This window comes from Heterocephalus glaber, unplaced genomic scaffold (assembly GCF_053883595.1).
Source record: "Heterocephalus glaber isolate CG9 unplaced genomic scaffold, H.glaber_assembly_v1.0 deba00001461, whole genome shotgun sequence".
NCBI lineage: Eukaryota > Metazoa > Chordata > Mammalia > Rodentia > Bathyergidae > Heterocephalus > Heterocephalus glaber.
Window position 1 is genome coordinate 29,916,863 of NW_028258308.1, and position 17,135 is coordinate 29,933,997.

General features: G+C 38.0%; 1 protein-coding gene across 3 annotated transcripts in view; it reads left to right on the forward strand.

Moving 5' to 3' along the window:
• Positions 1–17,135, forward strand: part of Eri1 (exoribonuclease 1) — a 37,245-nt gene that overhangs the window by 366 nt on the left and 19,744 nt on the right. The window contains exons 1-5 of one of the 3 annotated variants that reach the window (XM_087217227.1): positions 2,800–2,968; positions 4,036–4,160; positions 5,977–6,187; positions 11,127–11,210; positions 15,485–15,594. In XM_087217227.1, coding sequence (XP_087073353.1) covers positions 6,035–6,187; positions 11,127–11,210; positions 15,485–15,594 — 347 coding nt within the window. In that variant the 5' untranslated portion in view covers positions 2,800–2,968; positions 4,036–4,160; positions 5,977–6,034. Of the gene's footprint in view, positions 1–2,789; positions 2,969–4,035; positions 4,161–5,976; positions 6,188–11,126; positions 11,211–15,484; positions 15,595–17,135 lie in introns of those variants that run through there. The other 2 variants (XM_004867668.4, XM_087217228.1) reach the window with 2 other exon arrangements.

Genomic DNA, 17,135 nt, shown 5'->3' on the forward strand with positions numbered 1-17,135 from the left:
CAGTCGGCCTGGCTGGTTCTCTGTCCCCAGCCCCAGGCCCCTTGTGCTTGACACCCTCGGGGCCGAGTTCCCTCTGAGTGACAGTAAATAAGCAGAAAAGTTCTGTGAGCTGTGGTTTTATAAGCTGGGTGGTAATTCTCTAGATATTCTGTGTTCACTGCTGCTCTTCTCATTTTACCAAGCCCTTATCGATAATCGATAATGTTAGCTTTTAAAGCACTGTATGCCCTAGATATGCCACTTTTTAGGCTTTTTAAAAAATATGAACGTGCTAAGGCAGGATCAGCCAGCCTTCTTCCTCTCAGCCCTAACAGCCTGACTGTGGCGTCCACCTGTTAATTGGAGCTTTGCCTCTGGCTTTTTCAATGATGTTGATATCTCACTGGTGGATCCTAATTACGGTGGCAAAATTGCAAAAACAGTTTTAAAGCTTAGCATTTAATCAGTATAGTTACTCTTGACTTGCCCCACGGATTGTAAATCATCTAATGTTAAAATTGGTGTTTCTCTTAGTAAGAGACACATGTTGAGCACTTCATAAAGTGGCTGTTTGCAAGAGGCTTCCTAGCACGTTTGCTCCTTCTATTTAAGGGCTTTCTAAAGAGTCTTTACATGTTCCCCTTGCCCTCCTTCACTTTTCCTCTTTATGGTTATCTCATTCTTCTTAAGTTGCTACCATTGCAAGAGGCCATCCATGTGTTGTTTATAAGGGACCACTCTTCCATTCCATTTCCGTCTTCATTCTGAGATATATTTTATCAGTAATATCATTAAGTCAGTTTTAAAAATAATGTTCAAAAGTTTGTTTTTAATAAGAGAAGTGTGTTAAATATGTTTTATTATGTTTGAAAGGCTTGAAACTTTGAGATACAGGAGCTTGAAGCTTGGGTCTATGTCCCAAATTGGTTTTGGTGACTGTCATATTTGTTAACTTACTGTTGGATGTTCTTAAATGAGTATACAATTTTTTTTCAATCTCAAGCAGAGTTTTTTGTTGGGATTCAGCTAGTAAATTTCCATCATCCCTGGTTTGAGTTATTTTGTAAACTGATAGCTGACACATTTTTATATTTTAAAAATAGTTTCAAGTTTTATCAGAACTATTTTGGAAGAATTTTAATCTTAAGATTAAATCTTAAAATCTTTTAATCCTAAAATACATTGTGTTTCTATGTTTTTATTTTTCAATGTGAAGACGCAGAAATTGTTTTTTGTTTTTGTTTACTTTTTTTCGTACCAGGGGTCCAACTCAGGGCCTTGCACTTGCCATGCAGGCGCTGTGAAATTTTTTTTTTTTTAATAGGTAATATGGGGTGAGAAAAAGATGTGCATGGAAGGGTCAAAAGGGGAAATGGTTGCCAGACCCATATTAGTCACAAGCTTCATGTCCCACCTTGCTTACATTCTCTGGTCTTCTTGAATGTATGGGTGTTCACATATTTAGTTATTGTACCGTGGTGGAGTGTTTTTGGTTATTTCTTCCCATTTGGCCGTTCTCTGAGGGTGAAGCCCTGGGAGTAAAGGGACAACACATAGCATTACTTTTCCAGTAAATGGGTGTTGCATTAAATGAGAGCTGAGAGTAAGAAATAGTCCCTGAACCATCGATATCAGTTCTAAGCCAGAGACTGCAGCCTGTATCCTTGGTAATCCCTCCTTAATCTGTAATCAGAGTTTACAAGGGGACAAATTATGTGATAAATATGGTAAATTATGATTATGACTAAGTTAACAAACAATATATTAATAGTAAATACCAAACTATTTTTGAGAATTCTGGAGCATAGTTTATAATGTTCCATTTGGAAAATAATAAACTTATAGATGAGTATTTGGAACTTAACATATGTAATTTAAGTCTGCCTGAGAATAGAATTGAGTCACTTTTTAAAATAAATTTTGATTTAAGAAGAAAGATTTATAATATAGTAACTACAGTTCTGTATGTGTAGCTTTTGAAAATTGTGAGTTTTGAAACAATACATTTTCTTTGCTTACAAGGAAGTTTTGAACTAGATTTGTAGTCTTTTGATTTTATGTTAGGCAGTTTCTCTTTTGCCTTAAAATTTAAAATAAATTTTATTAGTAAATGTTTATAGTACATAGTGATTACATTCATGGTACTTGGTATATGTCCATAAAATGTTTACTGTAATTCTTTTTCCTTCCCCTTCCTCTTTCCTTTCTACCCCTCCCCTCCATCTCTTGGTCCCATTTGGTGTTGGGTGATTTCCTTAATTTTGTGAAATGAAGTCAGGTTATAAAATTCTCAGGAAGTCACTGATTTATATGTGCACAGTGCTAATGTTCATTAAAAAACTGGCTCATTTGCAAGTTTTGGAAAATTGTTTAAAGATAGTTTTACAACCTATGAGGGTCATAAGTTGCCATTTACTAATAGCTACTTCTTGGTCTGTTATTAGAAGCCTGCTGTACATAATCTCATATTACTGTCCAAATACTATTTACCATTGCTAAATACCACTTGAAACAATTATACTCTATTTTATAGATAAGGAAACAAGATCAAAGGCTAACAGTATATGGTCAGCTGGGGCTTTGAGGCTCTCTTAGCCTCATTGCCTTTGAGGAACCTTATGACTCAGAATAGATCAGGGTAAATTATATTGGAAACATATCTTTCTTTCCTATCCAGTCCTTTCATCAGTTGCACTTTTCATTGAACCTGTAGCATGAAGATGCTGCAGGAATTTGAATCTTTAAATATAAGTTGTTTGGACTAATTGTAAGCTCTGTTTTCCCCTGTTCTTTTTTTTTTTTTTCTATAGAAAAAGCAACTAAACAGGTTTGACGGCCAAGAAACAAAAGGATCTAAATTCATTACCTCCAATGGAAGTGATTTCAGTGACCCAATTTACAAAGAGATTGCTATTACAAATGGTTGTATTAATAGAATGAGTAAGGAGGAACTCAGAGCTAAACTTTCAGAATTTAAGCTTGAAACCAGGTAATTAAACTTTAAAATTACAAATATAGTACATGCTTGTCTTAGAATATTTTGAGAACACTGAACAATTAAAAATCGTCTTAGTTGGTTATGGTGTATGCACCTCTAATTCCAACTACTTGACAGATTTAGAAAGGAAGATTGCAAGTTTGAGACTAGCTTGGTCAACTTAGTTGGACCCCGTCCCAGAATAAAATCCTAAAAAGTGATGGGATGTAGTTCAGTGATAAAGTGTTTACCTAGCATGTGTGAGGACCCAGCACTGCAACAAATATTTTTAAAAAACTGATAAAAAGACACATCTAAAAACACTGTTTAGAAAGAATCATCTGTACATGAATCTTTGTGTACAACTCTTATTTCTGTCTTTTAGACAAAATAGAATTGCTGAGTCAGATGACTGAGTATTTCAGTGATCTAATGGTCTTAATGATTAGTCATAAGTCTGTTTAAAAGCTTTTTAGTTGCTCATGTATTGAATATTTTTTATTTTCTTTTGGCAATTTGTATTATTTTTAGGTGTATTAAAGATTAGTCACTTATAAGGAAATTTTTTTTGTTTTTCTAAAAATAAAGCAGAATTATAGTATACATTATGTTTAACTGTATATTGAATGAGAAAGCAGTATAGCTTGGTTGGCTGTTTTTGTGTCTTTAGTGAGTTATACACATACTTAAATTTTTAATAGTATTTTACAAAACAGATCACTCTTTTTGTTTTGAGACATGGGATAGGAATGATTTTTGGGTCCAGAAAAATTATAGATTTTTGATGAACAATAGAACTACCAGGCATCAAGAAAGAAATCAACTCTGTAATAGATGAAAATGTATTGTTTCAGGGCACCACTGAATCCTTATGCCCTTCTAAGTACATTCCTTCTCTTTGCTTTAAAATACAACCTCACTACTTTTCAAAAGAGCACAAATAAAATTTTTTTCCATGTAGATTGTCTACATAATTTGTGAAGAAAGTTTGACTTCATTTTCCCCAATTCTTTCTATTCTAAAGGTACAAACCTATAACCTACAGAAGATTTTCTGAGTAAAATTTTTGTCCTTCCCAGGTGTGAAGATCATTTGTTTGCTTTTGGCTTGCATGGGAGATAGAGATCTAGATGTACGTTTACACATTTATTCAACAAGCCCGTATTGAATTCTAAGCACTACACTAGGCATTGAAGTTTTTAAGGTAAATACAGATATGTTCCCCACTTTGGAAATCTCACAGTTTTGGGAATACACACAAAAAAAATCACAAATCATAGTGGCTAGTGCTACATTGGTGGTCTGGCCAAGTGCAGCATGAGAACAGAGGAGAGAGTGTGTCTCTGCAATTCAGGAAGATGGCATTTGAATTGTGCCAGACAGAAAAGGGAAGGAAGGTGTTTCAGGTATAAAGAACTACAAAACGGAAATTCCCATTTGTATGTTTTTTGCTACACAATCTTGCCTCTTCTTTGGCTACTATACAACCATAGTTAATAGAATATGAAAGCATACCCCATAGTTATGCCATTACATTATGTTTTGTCTGTAGTATATGATGTACCAGTGTACAGTGAGGGAGCAGGAATGTTTGACGCTGATTAAAAAATGACAGGTTGTTAGCCAAGTTGTGAAGGAACCCTATGCTGAAGTCTGCATTTTACCTTCTAAGCAAAAGAGAGCCACTAAAGATATTTAAGCAGGAAATTGGCATTAGTGCTCAGTTCTCAAGTAAGGTAAAGAATGAAATGAAGGACTTGCTATAATTCAAGAAACTAATGGGAGCCACAGTGGAGAACATTAGGGAGAACCAGATTCTCAATATTTTTCTCAGTTGGAATTGGTAACAATGGTTAGAATTTAGATGTAGAGGACCAAGGGAGTTGTTAAAGATGACAGGTACCATGGAGTTGGTAGGTAAAATCAGTATGGTTTCTCCACCCCACCCCCCAAAAGAAAAAAACAGAAGAAGAAAGGAAAAAAAGGAAGACAATCTAAAGCTGTATGTGACACAGAGGTCACTCACAGTGCCTTGATATGAAAGGAGTCAAGAGATCCCTCCCCTCCCATTTTCAGTAATTTGGAAGATCTCAAACATATAAGGACATTTTGTTAAAAGAACCAATTGGCTGATTATCAGTGTTTCTCCTAGGCAAGACCTTTTCAGTGTTTCATTGGTAGCTTAGAACAAGCTGTGTATAGCACATACTTGAAATCTCAGCATTCTGGGAGATTGAAGTAGGACAATTGCAAGATGGAGCCTAGCCTAGCCAACTTAGTGAGACCTTGTGTTTAAATAAAAAGGGGCTGCAGATGTAGCTTTGTGAAGTCAATGGGTTCAATCCCCACTACCAAAAAAAAAGGCTAAAAAGAATAGAAAGAGGTTTTGTTGTTTTATTTTTTTAAGTCACTAATTTGACTAAGTGACCAAAATGACTCACTTGACACTAATAACAACGTACATCTTTATTTTTATTACTGTTTTTATTTACAGGCCAGTATAGGGTTCAGCCAATTAACACTGAAGCAAGTCTGAGCACTGGTTGTGACTTCTAGGTTTATATACCAGTATATTGGAGAAAATGGTCCTCTGTACAATAGTACTTTGGTTCACGAATGCTTCTGTTTGCAAACAATTCAGTTCACAAAAGCGTTTGGCAGATTTGCTTCCGTTCACAACTATATCAAGTGACAAACACGACCATGGCAATCTTCCCCACACAAACACAAATGCAATAATTTTCCCCACAATGGTAAAACAAGTTCGTAAACCAAGGTAGCACTGTACTACTAAAATGAAAAGTTACTTGTGAAGGAAAATATTCATGTTGTAATAATGTTTTATATTTATTAGTTTGTTGCTAACTTATCTTTGAGTTTTGATTTCCTTTCATTTATTTTAGCTAGCGTTTGGTAAATTATGCAGTGACTGTCAGTGTTCAATTCAGTGCTCACAGGTAAGAGTTGTGATTCTTGACTGTAAAATTCACCTTAGTAAATTTTATTCTTCTTTTACTTAGAGGAGTAAAGGATGTACTAAAGAAGAGACTGAAAAACTATTATAAGAAGCAGAAGCTGATGTTGAAAGAGAGTAACTGTACTGACAGTTACTATGACTACATTTGTATTATTGACTTTGAAGCCACTTGTGAAGAGGGTAACCCACCTGAGTTTATACATGAGATAATTGAATTTCCTGTTGTTTTATTGAATACGCACACCTTAGAAATAGTAAGTGAACTGCTATATATATATATTTTTTTTTAATTTATTTTTTTGGTACCGGGGATCGAACTTGGGTCCTTGCACTTGTGAGGCAGGTGGCGGAACCACTGAGCTAAATCCCCGGGTGAACTGCATATTTTATTTTTCACAGTAGTCATTCCAGTGTTCTCTAGTAAGTTGGATCTCATTTTCATTTTAACTAGAATTAAAATTCTTTAGTGAGGGGCAGGGATTTAGCTCAGTGGTTTTGCTGCCTGCTGCGCAAGCACAAGGACCGAGTTCGATCCCCAGTACCAAAAAAAAAAATTTTAAGTGAGCTTTTTTGCTGAACTTTCTATCAACTTAATTAACAGGAAAACCAATAAAGCAATTACAGAAACTGCTTCTGTCATATGCCAGTAGCTAAAATTACAGGTTTTTTTCCCCGTTTGCTTAGAATATCTGTGTGGACATTGGAATCTCTTGAGAAGCCAAAAGAAAAAAGAACAAAACACTGATTCCTGGTCCTACAGATACTAATTTAGTTGTTCCATGGTAGAAAATGCTTTGAAAACTTTTCAGGTGGTGTAATATGCAGTTAGGATTGAAGACCACTACTGTAGACAAATGTGTACTCCGATCTCAAAAGTAATGATAATTTACAAAAAAAACCTGGCTATGTTTTTTAATTTTTTTGAGACGGAGTCTCGCTATGTAGTTTAGGCTGCTGGCCATCTTTCTGATGGAAAGTTTATGGGAGAAACAACTCTGTATAACCATTTCAAAGTCATATATATGTTTTAGGTAATTACAGTCACTGCATTCTTTTTTTTGGTACCGGGGATCGAACTTGGGACCTTGCACTTGTGAGGCAAGTGCCGAAACCACTGAGCTAAATCCCTGGCCCTGTGGATTCTTAGTTTAGGAAGAAATGATTTCTCCAAAATACTGATCTCATCTACCAAAAGTCATGTCTTTGATATTCATGTTGCAACAGATATACTGGCAGTAAGTATAAGAAGACATCATGCATGAAAATGCATAGATTTTTTTTTTTTTTAAATGTTCAAAGCCTGTTTCATTTTCATTCACTTTGTATTTTATTGTGACTATATTGGCTGGGAAAAGGAAGGAGTCACCAATTATAGAATTACGCTTTTCTGTTATCTTCAGACAGAATTAAGATAGAGTTTCTAATTGTGCTTATTGAGGGTATAGAATATAGATCAGTGCCAGAAGAGGTTTACTCCTGGCTGATGTGGGACAGGGACTGCTGGGAGAAAGGCAGGAAGTTGGTGTGGAATTGTCATTGGAGTGTTCATATTCCAGGGCTCCCATTGGGGTATCCAAGAGTCCTCCATGAACATCACAGTGGGAGCAGTCCACAGTGGCTCCTCAAAGGGAATGGGGATGCCATCATACTGGGGCTGGTACCTGGGAGGTAGGACAACAGCATCTTCCCAGAGAGGACCTGAGACTGCACTGTCGTTCCGTGTATATCCCAGTATCCTGTGTATGGCCTCTCCATAAGGACATGGCAAGGGTTTGCTCCTTGGCTTCTCATTGGCCTCACAAATAGTCCAGTATAAATCCTGCAGACTTATCAGCAAGTGTAAACACTTTTTCCAATTTTTCCTTATGCCTCTGTGACTCAGACGTTGGGCAATTGCTTTTGACATTAAGTAATTTTTTTTCTTCACTGGTACATACATTTCATGTTCAAGAAATTCCCATTCTTCAAGGAAGCTTTGGATTTCCTGGTCACTCCATGGTTGAATGAACTGATTTGAGAACTTTTTTGGTTCTTGGTTTTCTTTTCTCTTTGTTTCTTGGCTGTTTTGGGGGATTTGGGTTGAAATTTCTGATACTTTCTCCATTTTTATTGCTGAATTTCCTCCTGAGAGTCTTCACTGAAGCCACAAGATCTGCACCTAATGGAATCAGGAGAGTCAGGAGATGCCCATGTGTAGAGATATGTTTGGTCCTCTCTGCTTCCCTCAGTTTTTCTCCAAGTCTCTTAGTTATATTCATGACCAGCCTCTTTCTATAATTTCCCCATCCAAAGAGGATTAAAGATCAGTAAATTAAAAGGAAAAGTGGCAACTATGAAGTCAGATAATCTTGTATAACTCACTAGATTTCACTTATTCAAGGACATTGCTTTAGCAGCTCTCCCCTCTCTCATTAAGACTATGATTTACTTCTTTCAACTATGTTGTTCTCATAATGTGCAAACATACTATTTTTCTTCCCCCCGCCCTCTTTTGGTGGGATTAAGTCCAGGAAACACTGAGCTACCTCCCCAGCCTTTTTTTTAATGTTTTAAATTTGGGGACAAGGTGTCCAGGTTACCCTTGAGTTTGTGATACTCCTGAGTAGCTGGGATTACATGTAGAATTCTAATCTCTGTAATTGCCCAGTTCAAACTTCATAGTCACTCTAGATTCCTGTCTCTTTCACATTACACATCCAGCCCATTAGTGATTCCAGTTTGCATCTGCATTCCAGATAAATACAGAACCCAGTCACTTCGCTGCTGTGACTCCACTCCCCAATCATTTCTTGTCTGATTTACTGCATTTGCCATCTAATAGGTCTGTATATTTCTATTTTGGAAACCTTACAACCAGTTTCAACATAGTGATCTGTGTAATCATTTAAAAATATGAATGATGTTAGTGTGGTGGTGCACGCCTTTAATCCCAGTACTTGGGAGGCTGAAGCAGGAGGATTATCCTGAGTTCAAGGCCAGCCTGGTCTATGTAGCAAGAGCCTGTCTCAAAAGAAGAAAAACAAAAATCGTGAACCCCAGTGTGGTGATACATACCTATAATAACAGCACTCTGGGTGACCAAAGCAGGAGGAATGCAAATTCAAGCTCAGCCTGTGCAGTTTAGCAGTTCAGTGATTTAGCAAGACTTGTCTCACAAAACATAAAAAATAAAAAGAGCTGGGGATGTGGCAGACGTCCTAGGTTCCAAAAAAAAGGATCATTTCATTTCATTCCTGTTACTCAAAAATTTCCAGACTTGCTCCCACCTTATTTCCCAGTGGTTTAACTCTAGTTTTTTTCCCCTAAAGTATTGCTGACTGATTCCCTCAATCCCAGTCTTTCTTTAAATTTCACCTCTAAATAAAGCCTATCTGGTTATCTTAAAGGGAAGCTTATAAACATCCCATATAGCCAGTGTTTTCGTATATGCTTCTGTGTTATGTCTGGTAAGTAAAGAGCATCTAACTTTGGAGAATAAAGCATTCTTTGGTATTTTTAGTTTTACTCTATTATAGTTTTACCTCTGCAGTACTAGGGATTGAACCCAGGGCCTTTGCACTGAACTATATCCCCACTCATTTAAAAAAAAAAATTTAGTTTAAGGCAGGGTCTCATTAAGTGGCTAAGTTGCCTGGGTTGAGTTTGAGCTTGTGGTTGGAAGATCACAAGCCTCCCAGAGTACTGGAATCACAGGCATGTACCACCACACCTCACCTCTTTTATGATCCTTAATCATTTATAGTTCATCTGCTTACTAGATTGGTGTATAGCATGAATTCTTAGGAAGTATAAACATTTACTTTTCTTAATGTTCAGATGTACCGCAAAATATATTGTCTTTTTCTTTATATCTGACTGGGAGTGATAGTTGCTGCTTTAAAATCTTTATGCTTTGAAATTGTCCTTAATTTTGCTGGATATGCTGGTACCTACCCGTAATCCCAGCACTTGGGAGGCCAGCCTAGGCCACATCATGAGTTCAATGACAGCTTAAACTATATAGTGAGACCCTGTCTCAGCCCCCCAAAAAAGTCCTTCATTTTAGAGAAGTGGCTCATTGTGTTCTGGTTTGGGGAGGCAACATTAGGCTAGGAGAAAAAGCATTTAGAGATCAGACCCTGGTGACAATACTGGTCTTACTTAGCTCACAGTTTTGTGCATAAAACAGACTAACATGACAGCTTCTGGAAAAGCTTTAAAAATGCTATAAATAGCTGGACGTGGTGGTACATGCCTGTGGTCCCAGCACTCTGGGAGGCCTGAGGCAGAAGGATCAGACCCAGTTCAGACCCAGTCTGGGCAGTTTAGCAACTCAGCAAGAATTTGTCTCTAAATACAAAATATTAAAAAGGATTGGGGATGTATCTCAGTGCAAAAGCCCAGAGTTCTATCCGCAAGTAACCCCTTCCATATTTGTATAGTATTATTAATCCTTAATCTACTGTATACCATTCAGTAAAATTTTGGCTATTTAGAATTTAATTTATTTGAATCTTTATGAAAATGAAGTACTGAATTTTCTTCAAAAGAACTATTTTAAAAACTCTTGTATTCTTGAAGTAGAGATTGCATGCAATAGGTTTATAATTTTAAAATAGTATAAGCAAAATTATCAATGTTTTGCTTCTCAGAAATATTTAAATTTTGATTTGAAGGCTTGGTTTCATACTCTTACTGTATATTAAATTTTTAAAATCTTTTTTCTTCATGAAAAAATAAATTTTCATAACCAAATAAGAGAATAACAGCAGTTAATACATTGTGTATTGTTTTCTTCAAAGTAGATACTCAGTACAAGACATAAACCAAAAAGATTCTTAGAAAAAGTTTTTAAACTATGAAACAAGTGATTTATTTTTTTTAAGCCAGGCCTGAGTGATTGGGCATGCCTGTAATCCCAGCACTCTAGGAGGCTGAGGCAGGAGGATTTCATGTTCAGCCCAGTCTGGGCAATTTAGTGACCTAGCATCACCCTGTCTCAAAAAAGAAATAAAGAAGAGTTGGAGATCTAGCTCAGTATGAAGGCTCTGGGTCCAGTCCTCAGTCCCCCACCTCCCAAAAAAGTAATTTTTTTAAAATTGAAAAATAAGAGGGGTTTAAGTGTGGAGAATTATCCTTAAAACTCTGGAAAGATCTGTGCCATGACTGAATTTGTTACATAAACTACTTTAAGATGTTATCCTTCTCTTGTAGGAAGATACATTTCAGCAGTACGTGAAACCAGAGATTAACACACAACTTTCTGATTTCTGCATCAGTCTTACTGGAATTACTCAGGTAATAATTCTATTTTCTTTTTGCTAGAGTTTAAAAATGGCATTTAAATTAAGGATTTAATTTACAGATTTTAGTTTAAAACATTGTCATGTTCAATTTAGTGTGGTATTTTTGTTGTTTGGTAAATATCTTTCATATTATAATAATTTAAAAAAATACAGCCTGTTGTAGTGGTGTGTACCTCTAATCCCAGCTACATGGGAGACTGAGGTGTGAGGATTATTAGAGCCCAGGACTTTTTGAGTCTTCTCAAAAAGAAAAATAAAAAGCACATTTTACATGTGGTAACATTTTACCCAGCCTTTCCCTTTAAAGAGTTGTAATGATGCATTTAAAGATTCCATTTGTAAAGTGGTAACCTGCACTACTTAGTATCTCTTTACAGCCCCTCCCTCTCTACCTCCTTCCTTTCCTCCCTCTCTCCCTCTCTCCCTCTTTCCCTCTCTCCCTCTCTCCCCTTTCTCTTTCCTTCCCTCCCTCCCTTTCTACCTTCTTCCTTAGTCTAGGTTATCCTGAAACTTAGAATCCATCTGCTTTAGCTTCCTGAGTGCTAGGATTGCAGGCATGTGCTACTATGTCTGGCTACATACTGACTTTATATATAACTTTATTGTTACTATTTTTAGGCTATAGTTTTTTGTTGTATTCAAGCATGTAGGTCTTTGGTTCAATTATTTATTTCCTTCATTTATTCATTCATTCCACGCATAAAATTTGAGAGCCTCCTATAATATACCAAGGAACTAGGGATTCAGAGACAGTCAAGTCAGCCTTTATCCTCAGCTTTCTTATAGTCTATAAGCCAGGAGGAGAGACAGAATAAGCCAGTGGTCATAGTATGGTTAAGAAGAGAGACAAGTAGTGACAAGTCAGTTTTTTATCAGGGTATTCTGGGATTCTATGAAAAAGTCTGTGTCTTAGCCACTTTTCTCATCACTTGGCCAAAATACCCAAAAACTGCAACTAAAAGGAGGAGAGGTTTTTTTTTTTTTACTTACAGTTTGTAGAGGTTTCAGTCTCTAATGACCTGGCTCCAACGTAAAACGATGTGGTCAGACCTGGATGGAGGAAAGCTGTTTGCCTTATAGCATCCAGGAAGCAAAGTGAAGACAAGAGCTGGAAAGGGAGATTATACCCTGCTAGGCCACACCCAATGACCTATACCCTGCTAGGCCACACCCAGTGACCCACCTCTCCTGACAAGACCCTCCCTCCTAACAGCAAGTCAGCTGGAAGCCCCTATCATCCAGACACCTTCCAAAAGCCCTGCCAGTGAGCACATGTGGCTGTTGGGGAACATCTAGATATAAACCATAATACTCTGCCCCTGACGCCCAAAAGACTTAGGCACCTATTTATGCAAAATGTATTTAGTCCATGTCTAAGAGTTTCCAAAGGTCCTAATAGTTCTGGTGCTAAAAAGTCCAAGTTCAAAGCCTACTCTGAAACTTAAGGCAGACTTTTTATCTGTGAGCCTTTGTAAAAATCAAAAAAGTTAAACACTGCCTACATATGATGGCATAGGGTAAATATTCCTGTTGTAAAAAGAAAGAAGAGGGAGATAAAAGGGTATGGAACCAAAGAAAGACTGAAACCCAGCAGGATAAACATTAAATCCTGTAGCCTTGTCCAGCACCTGGGGCAAGATGTAAGATGTGAACTCCAAAGGGCCTGGGCGGCCTATCCCTACAGCATTGCCAGTGGTTGTAGCCCTCCTGGCTACTCTCTTGGGCTGGCTTTGCTCATTCCTTGAGGCTTTCCTCAGACTTTCTTTGTTTTTGGCTTCTCCAGCCTTGTGGTGTCTCCGCTGCACTTTTGATGTCACTCTTATGTATTGCCTTCTCTGGGTCATACTGCCTGGCCTTCCAGGTTTTCTTTTATTTATTTATATTGTTGTTTGTTTGTTATTTTGTTTTTCAAGACAAGGTCTCACTATGTAATTTAGACTGGCCTTGAACTCACTATGTAGCTTAGGCTGGCCCCAAACTTGCAGTGATCCTCCTGCCTCAGCCTCCAGAGTGCTGGCATTACAGGCATGTGCCACTCATGCCCAGCTTCAGGCTCTCTTTTAAAGTCTGAGTAGAGGCCTCCCTACCACCACAACTGTTGGATTGCGCATATCTGTAAAATCAGCACTATGTGGACGATGCCAAAGTCTTCTGTCAACTTGAGCAATAGCCAGGCTTCCTTATATCATGTCTGCAGAGGCCTCCATGTACTTGGAACTGAATCCTGGGGAACAAACTCCATGGGCAGTGGCATGATGGTGACACTGTGCTTTGGTGTTCTCTTCTTAAAACAGTCTTTTACTTTTGCAACTTTGAGCCTGTGAAGAATGAGGCCCTGTTGGTTCCTCGCATGCCTTCAAGGTATTTTTTCCTGTTAGCCTGATGAAAATACTTGGTTTCTTTTTAATGTTAATCCTTTTAGCAACCAAGCTTTTCTCTGCTCCATCTTTGCAGGCACTTTCTTTCTGGCAAGACCAAAAACTTTTAAAATGGGCTTTTTTGCTTCTGATTTTCAGTATAAACCTCAGTAAGCCCCTAGTAGTATCTGTGCCACAACCCCAATGTTGGACTGCCTTCGAGTTTCCTGATCTGCTGCCCTTAATTCTAATCTGCTGCCTTAATCTTTAACCTGCTGCCCTTAATCATAGTCTCACACATGAGCAAAATGTAGACAAATTTTCTGCCAGAGCATAATATACATGGTCTGGAGTCCAGCTGCCAATGGAGTCCTCCTGAGCCTGGCCTTTTCTATCTGCATTTTTAGCAGTACTCTGATCTTCTGAGCTGTAACCAGTATCACACATGAAGCTCAGTTTACAGCATTCTAGAGTTCCTTCTCCAGCTAGCATCTCCAAACCTTTCCAGACTCCTGTGAACCAGTTTCAGAGGTTTCTGAGCCTTATGGTGAGGTACAGACACAGCAGTGACCCCAGTCCCGGTACCAAAATCTGTGTTAGCCCCTTTCTTGTTGCTGGGACAAAATATCTGGCCCTTACAACTGAAAGGAGGAAAGGTTTATAGTTTGTAGAAGTTCATTCGCTAGTTGCTGACTCCAAGGCAGAAGGGCATGGTGGGTCAGCCTGGGAAGAGGATAACTGTTTACCACATGGCATCTGGGAAGCAGAGAGGGTGAAGGGAGCTAAGGAGAAATAACCCTTCCAGATCACGTCCTCAGTGACCCACCTCTCCTGACTAGACCCTACCCCCTCACAGCAAGTCAGCTATAAGGTCCCATAATGCACTCTGCTTCCAAAAGCCCTATCTGTGAGCACATGAGGCTCTTGGGGGGACATTAGATAGAAACCAGAACAGCTTCAGTATGTGACAGCTGTCCTGGGACAAGCTTCATCATGTTGGTTAACTTGGCCCAAGTCATGATAGGCAAATAGGCAGGAAAGAAATGATGAGCACATCGTGTGTAGAATTACCATAACTACATGGAGCTCAGGGTGGTCCAAGTGTGTGGGGGAGAGAAAATGGATGAGGTAGGCAGAGACAAACCAGAACAAAGGCTCTTACATATCGTTTTATCCAGAAAGCCTTGGAGAGAGGAAGACAATTAGAGTGTGAGTGATTGATAGGTCAGATTTACTTTTTAGGAAACCTAGTCTGGCAGCATTGTGTAGTGTGGTGTGGAAAGGCATAAAATTTGAGATACAGAGACCACTTAAACAGCTGTGGTTTTCAGTTGATAAGAGGTTCCCATTTTCTCTACTATGAGGAATCAGTAAGCCACTAGGTTGAGGACTTCTAAAAAGTGAGCCACTGAGGGCCAGGTGTAGTGGCAAAGACCTGTAATCCCAGCACTCAGGAAGCTGAAGCAGGAGGATCGGTGAGAGTTCAAGGCCAGCCTGGGCTACACAGTAAGTTCAAGGGCAGCCTAAGCTACATAGCAACACCCTGTCTCAAAAATTAAAACAAAAAACAAAAAGTGAGCCACTGAGGATGATCTTAAATCTTAGATTTTTTAAATTTTTATTTTGAAACAGGGTCTCAATAAGTGGCTAAGTTGCCCAGGCTGGGCTCAAACTTTCGATCCTCCTGCCTCGGCCATCCAGACTGCTGGGATTATAGGCATGCACAATCACGCCTGGGAATAAATAATTTTTAATTGTCTTAAATGAAACTAGGTGGTAGGTGGATTGAAGCCTGGAAGATTATGAAGAGTTTTCATGTTGTCCATTTTCCTCCAGTTTATGTCTGGGTGTCTTATAGGACTATAAGTAGTTGCCCTGATATTCATATCTTTCGTTTTTATATCCTCAGGATCAGGTAGACAGAGCTGACACTTTCCCTCAGGTACTGAAAAAAGTCATTGACTGGATGAAGTTGAAGGAATTAGGAACAAAATATAAATACTGCATATTAACAGATGGGTAAGTACTTAGGAAAATTAAAAAATTACCTTTTCAAGATTCTCTAGTTCATTTAACTTTTAGAATAATCATCGAAGTATTATCTATTAAAGATTTTGTGATCACCCACTAGAGACAATATTTTTCCTTTTATATTTCTTTTCCTACTTAACTTGAATCCTAGAGATGAGATAGAGAGCGCTAGTAACAGTCTAGTGTAGAACTTAAGGACTGGAAAGATAAATATTAACATTTGAAAATAAAATGACTTTCCCCAAAGCCTATTTTTATCATGACATTTGCTTGCTCACAGAAGTCTTCAGCTTAGCATTCAAGGTTCTCTCATTTCATCCTACCTGACCTATTTAGCCTAATCCACCTACCATTATTTCTTTCTTTGATAGTCAGGCTGCCCATGAATTCACATGATTTATGCTTCCTTTGTGTATTCCAGGATTTCCTCTCCAATGAGGAGAGGACTTATCCGCACAGCTTATCATCAAAGTCCTCCTGTGTTTTACCCTGACATTACAACCACATTGGTCTTTTTTTCTTAAAGTCTTATATATAGCCTTATGATAAGTACAGTTCTAACTATATATTCTGCTATCTTCATGTAAGTAAGCTAATTTTTTTTGCAAAGAAATTAAAAATCCTCTCAGACTAAAGGACTTGTACTACCTGGTAGTCTTCCATAAATGAAAAGCTAAATGAGTATCAGAAAGATTAAAACAGGGATTATAGGCATTGTTTCAGGTCATCTGTATCATATGCCATTAAGGTTGAAGAAGAAAGTCTTAAAGTCTTCTGTTTTGAATTGTAGACAGTTTGTACTCTTTATCAACAGAGAGGTTTGTGTACCCACATGCAAGAGGAGAAGAACATTGAATTCAATCATATCATAATTTTTAGAAGTGTGTTGCTGATTTTCAAAATGAGTAGGCAGTGTTCCTGCTAACATTGACGGATATTTTTGTCATAACAGTATATACAGGTATAAAAATCCTCATATTCTGGGACAGACTGTTCAAAACCTGTGTAATTTTGTAATCAGAGCACTAATAATAAGCGATACTTCTTGAAATAATTTGGACAACTCAGGCAGGCAGCTTATAGTGGGTGGCATTTGCTCTAGGATATTGAAAATGCACAGAAACAATAGGATCCTAGGAGCAGACATCATTTATTTGTTTGTTTACTTATTGTGGTACTGGGAATTGAACCCAAGGCCTTTCTACTGAGCTGTATACCCAGCCCTTTTATTTTTTATGTTGAGACAGGGTCTTGCCAAGTGGCTAAATTGCCCAGGCAAGACTTGAATTTGCAGTCTTCCTGTGTCGGCCTACCAGAGTACTGGTGTTATAGGTCTGCACCACTGTGCTCAGCTTAATTTTCTTTTCTTTTTTTTTTTTCTAAATGGTACCAGGATTGAACTCAGGACCTTGCGCTTGCAAGGCAGGCACAGTGCCACTGAGCTAAATCCCCGGCCCAGCTTAATTTTCTTAAAGTACAATTGAAAGTATTCCTGTTGTCAGAGTAAGCAGCAGAGTTGAGGGCTTTCT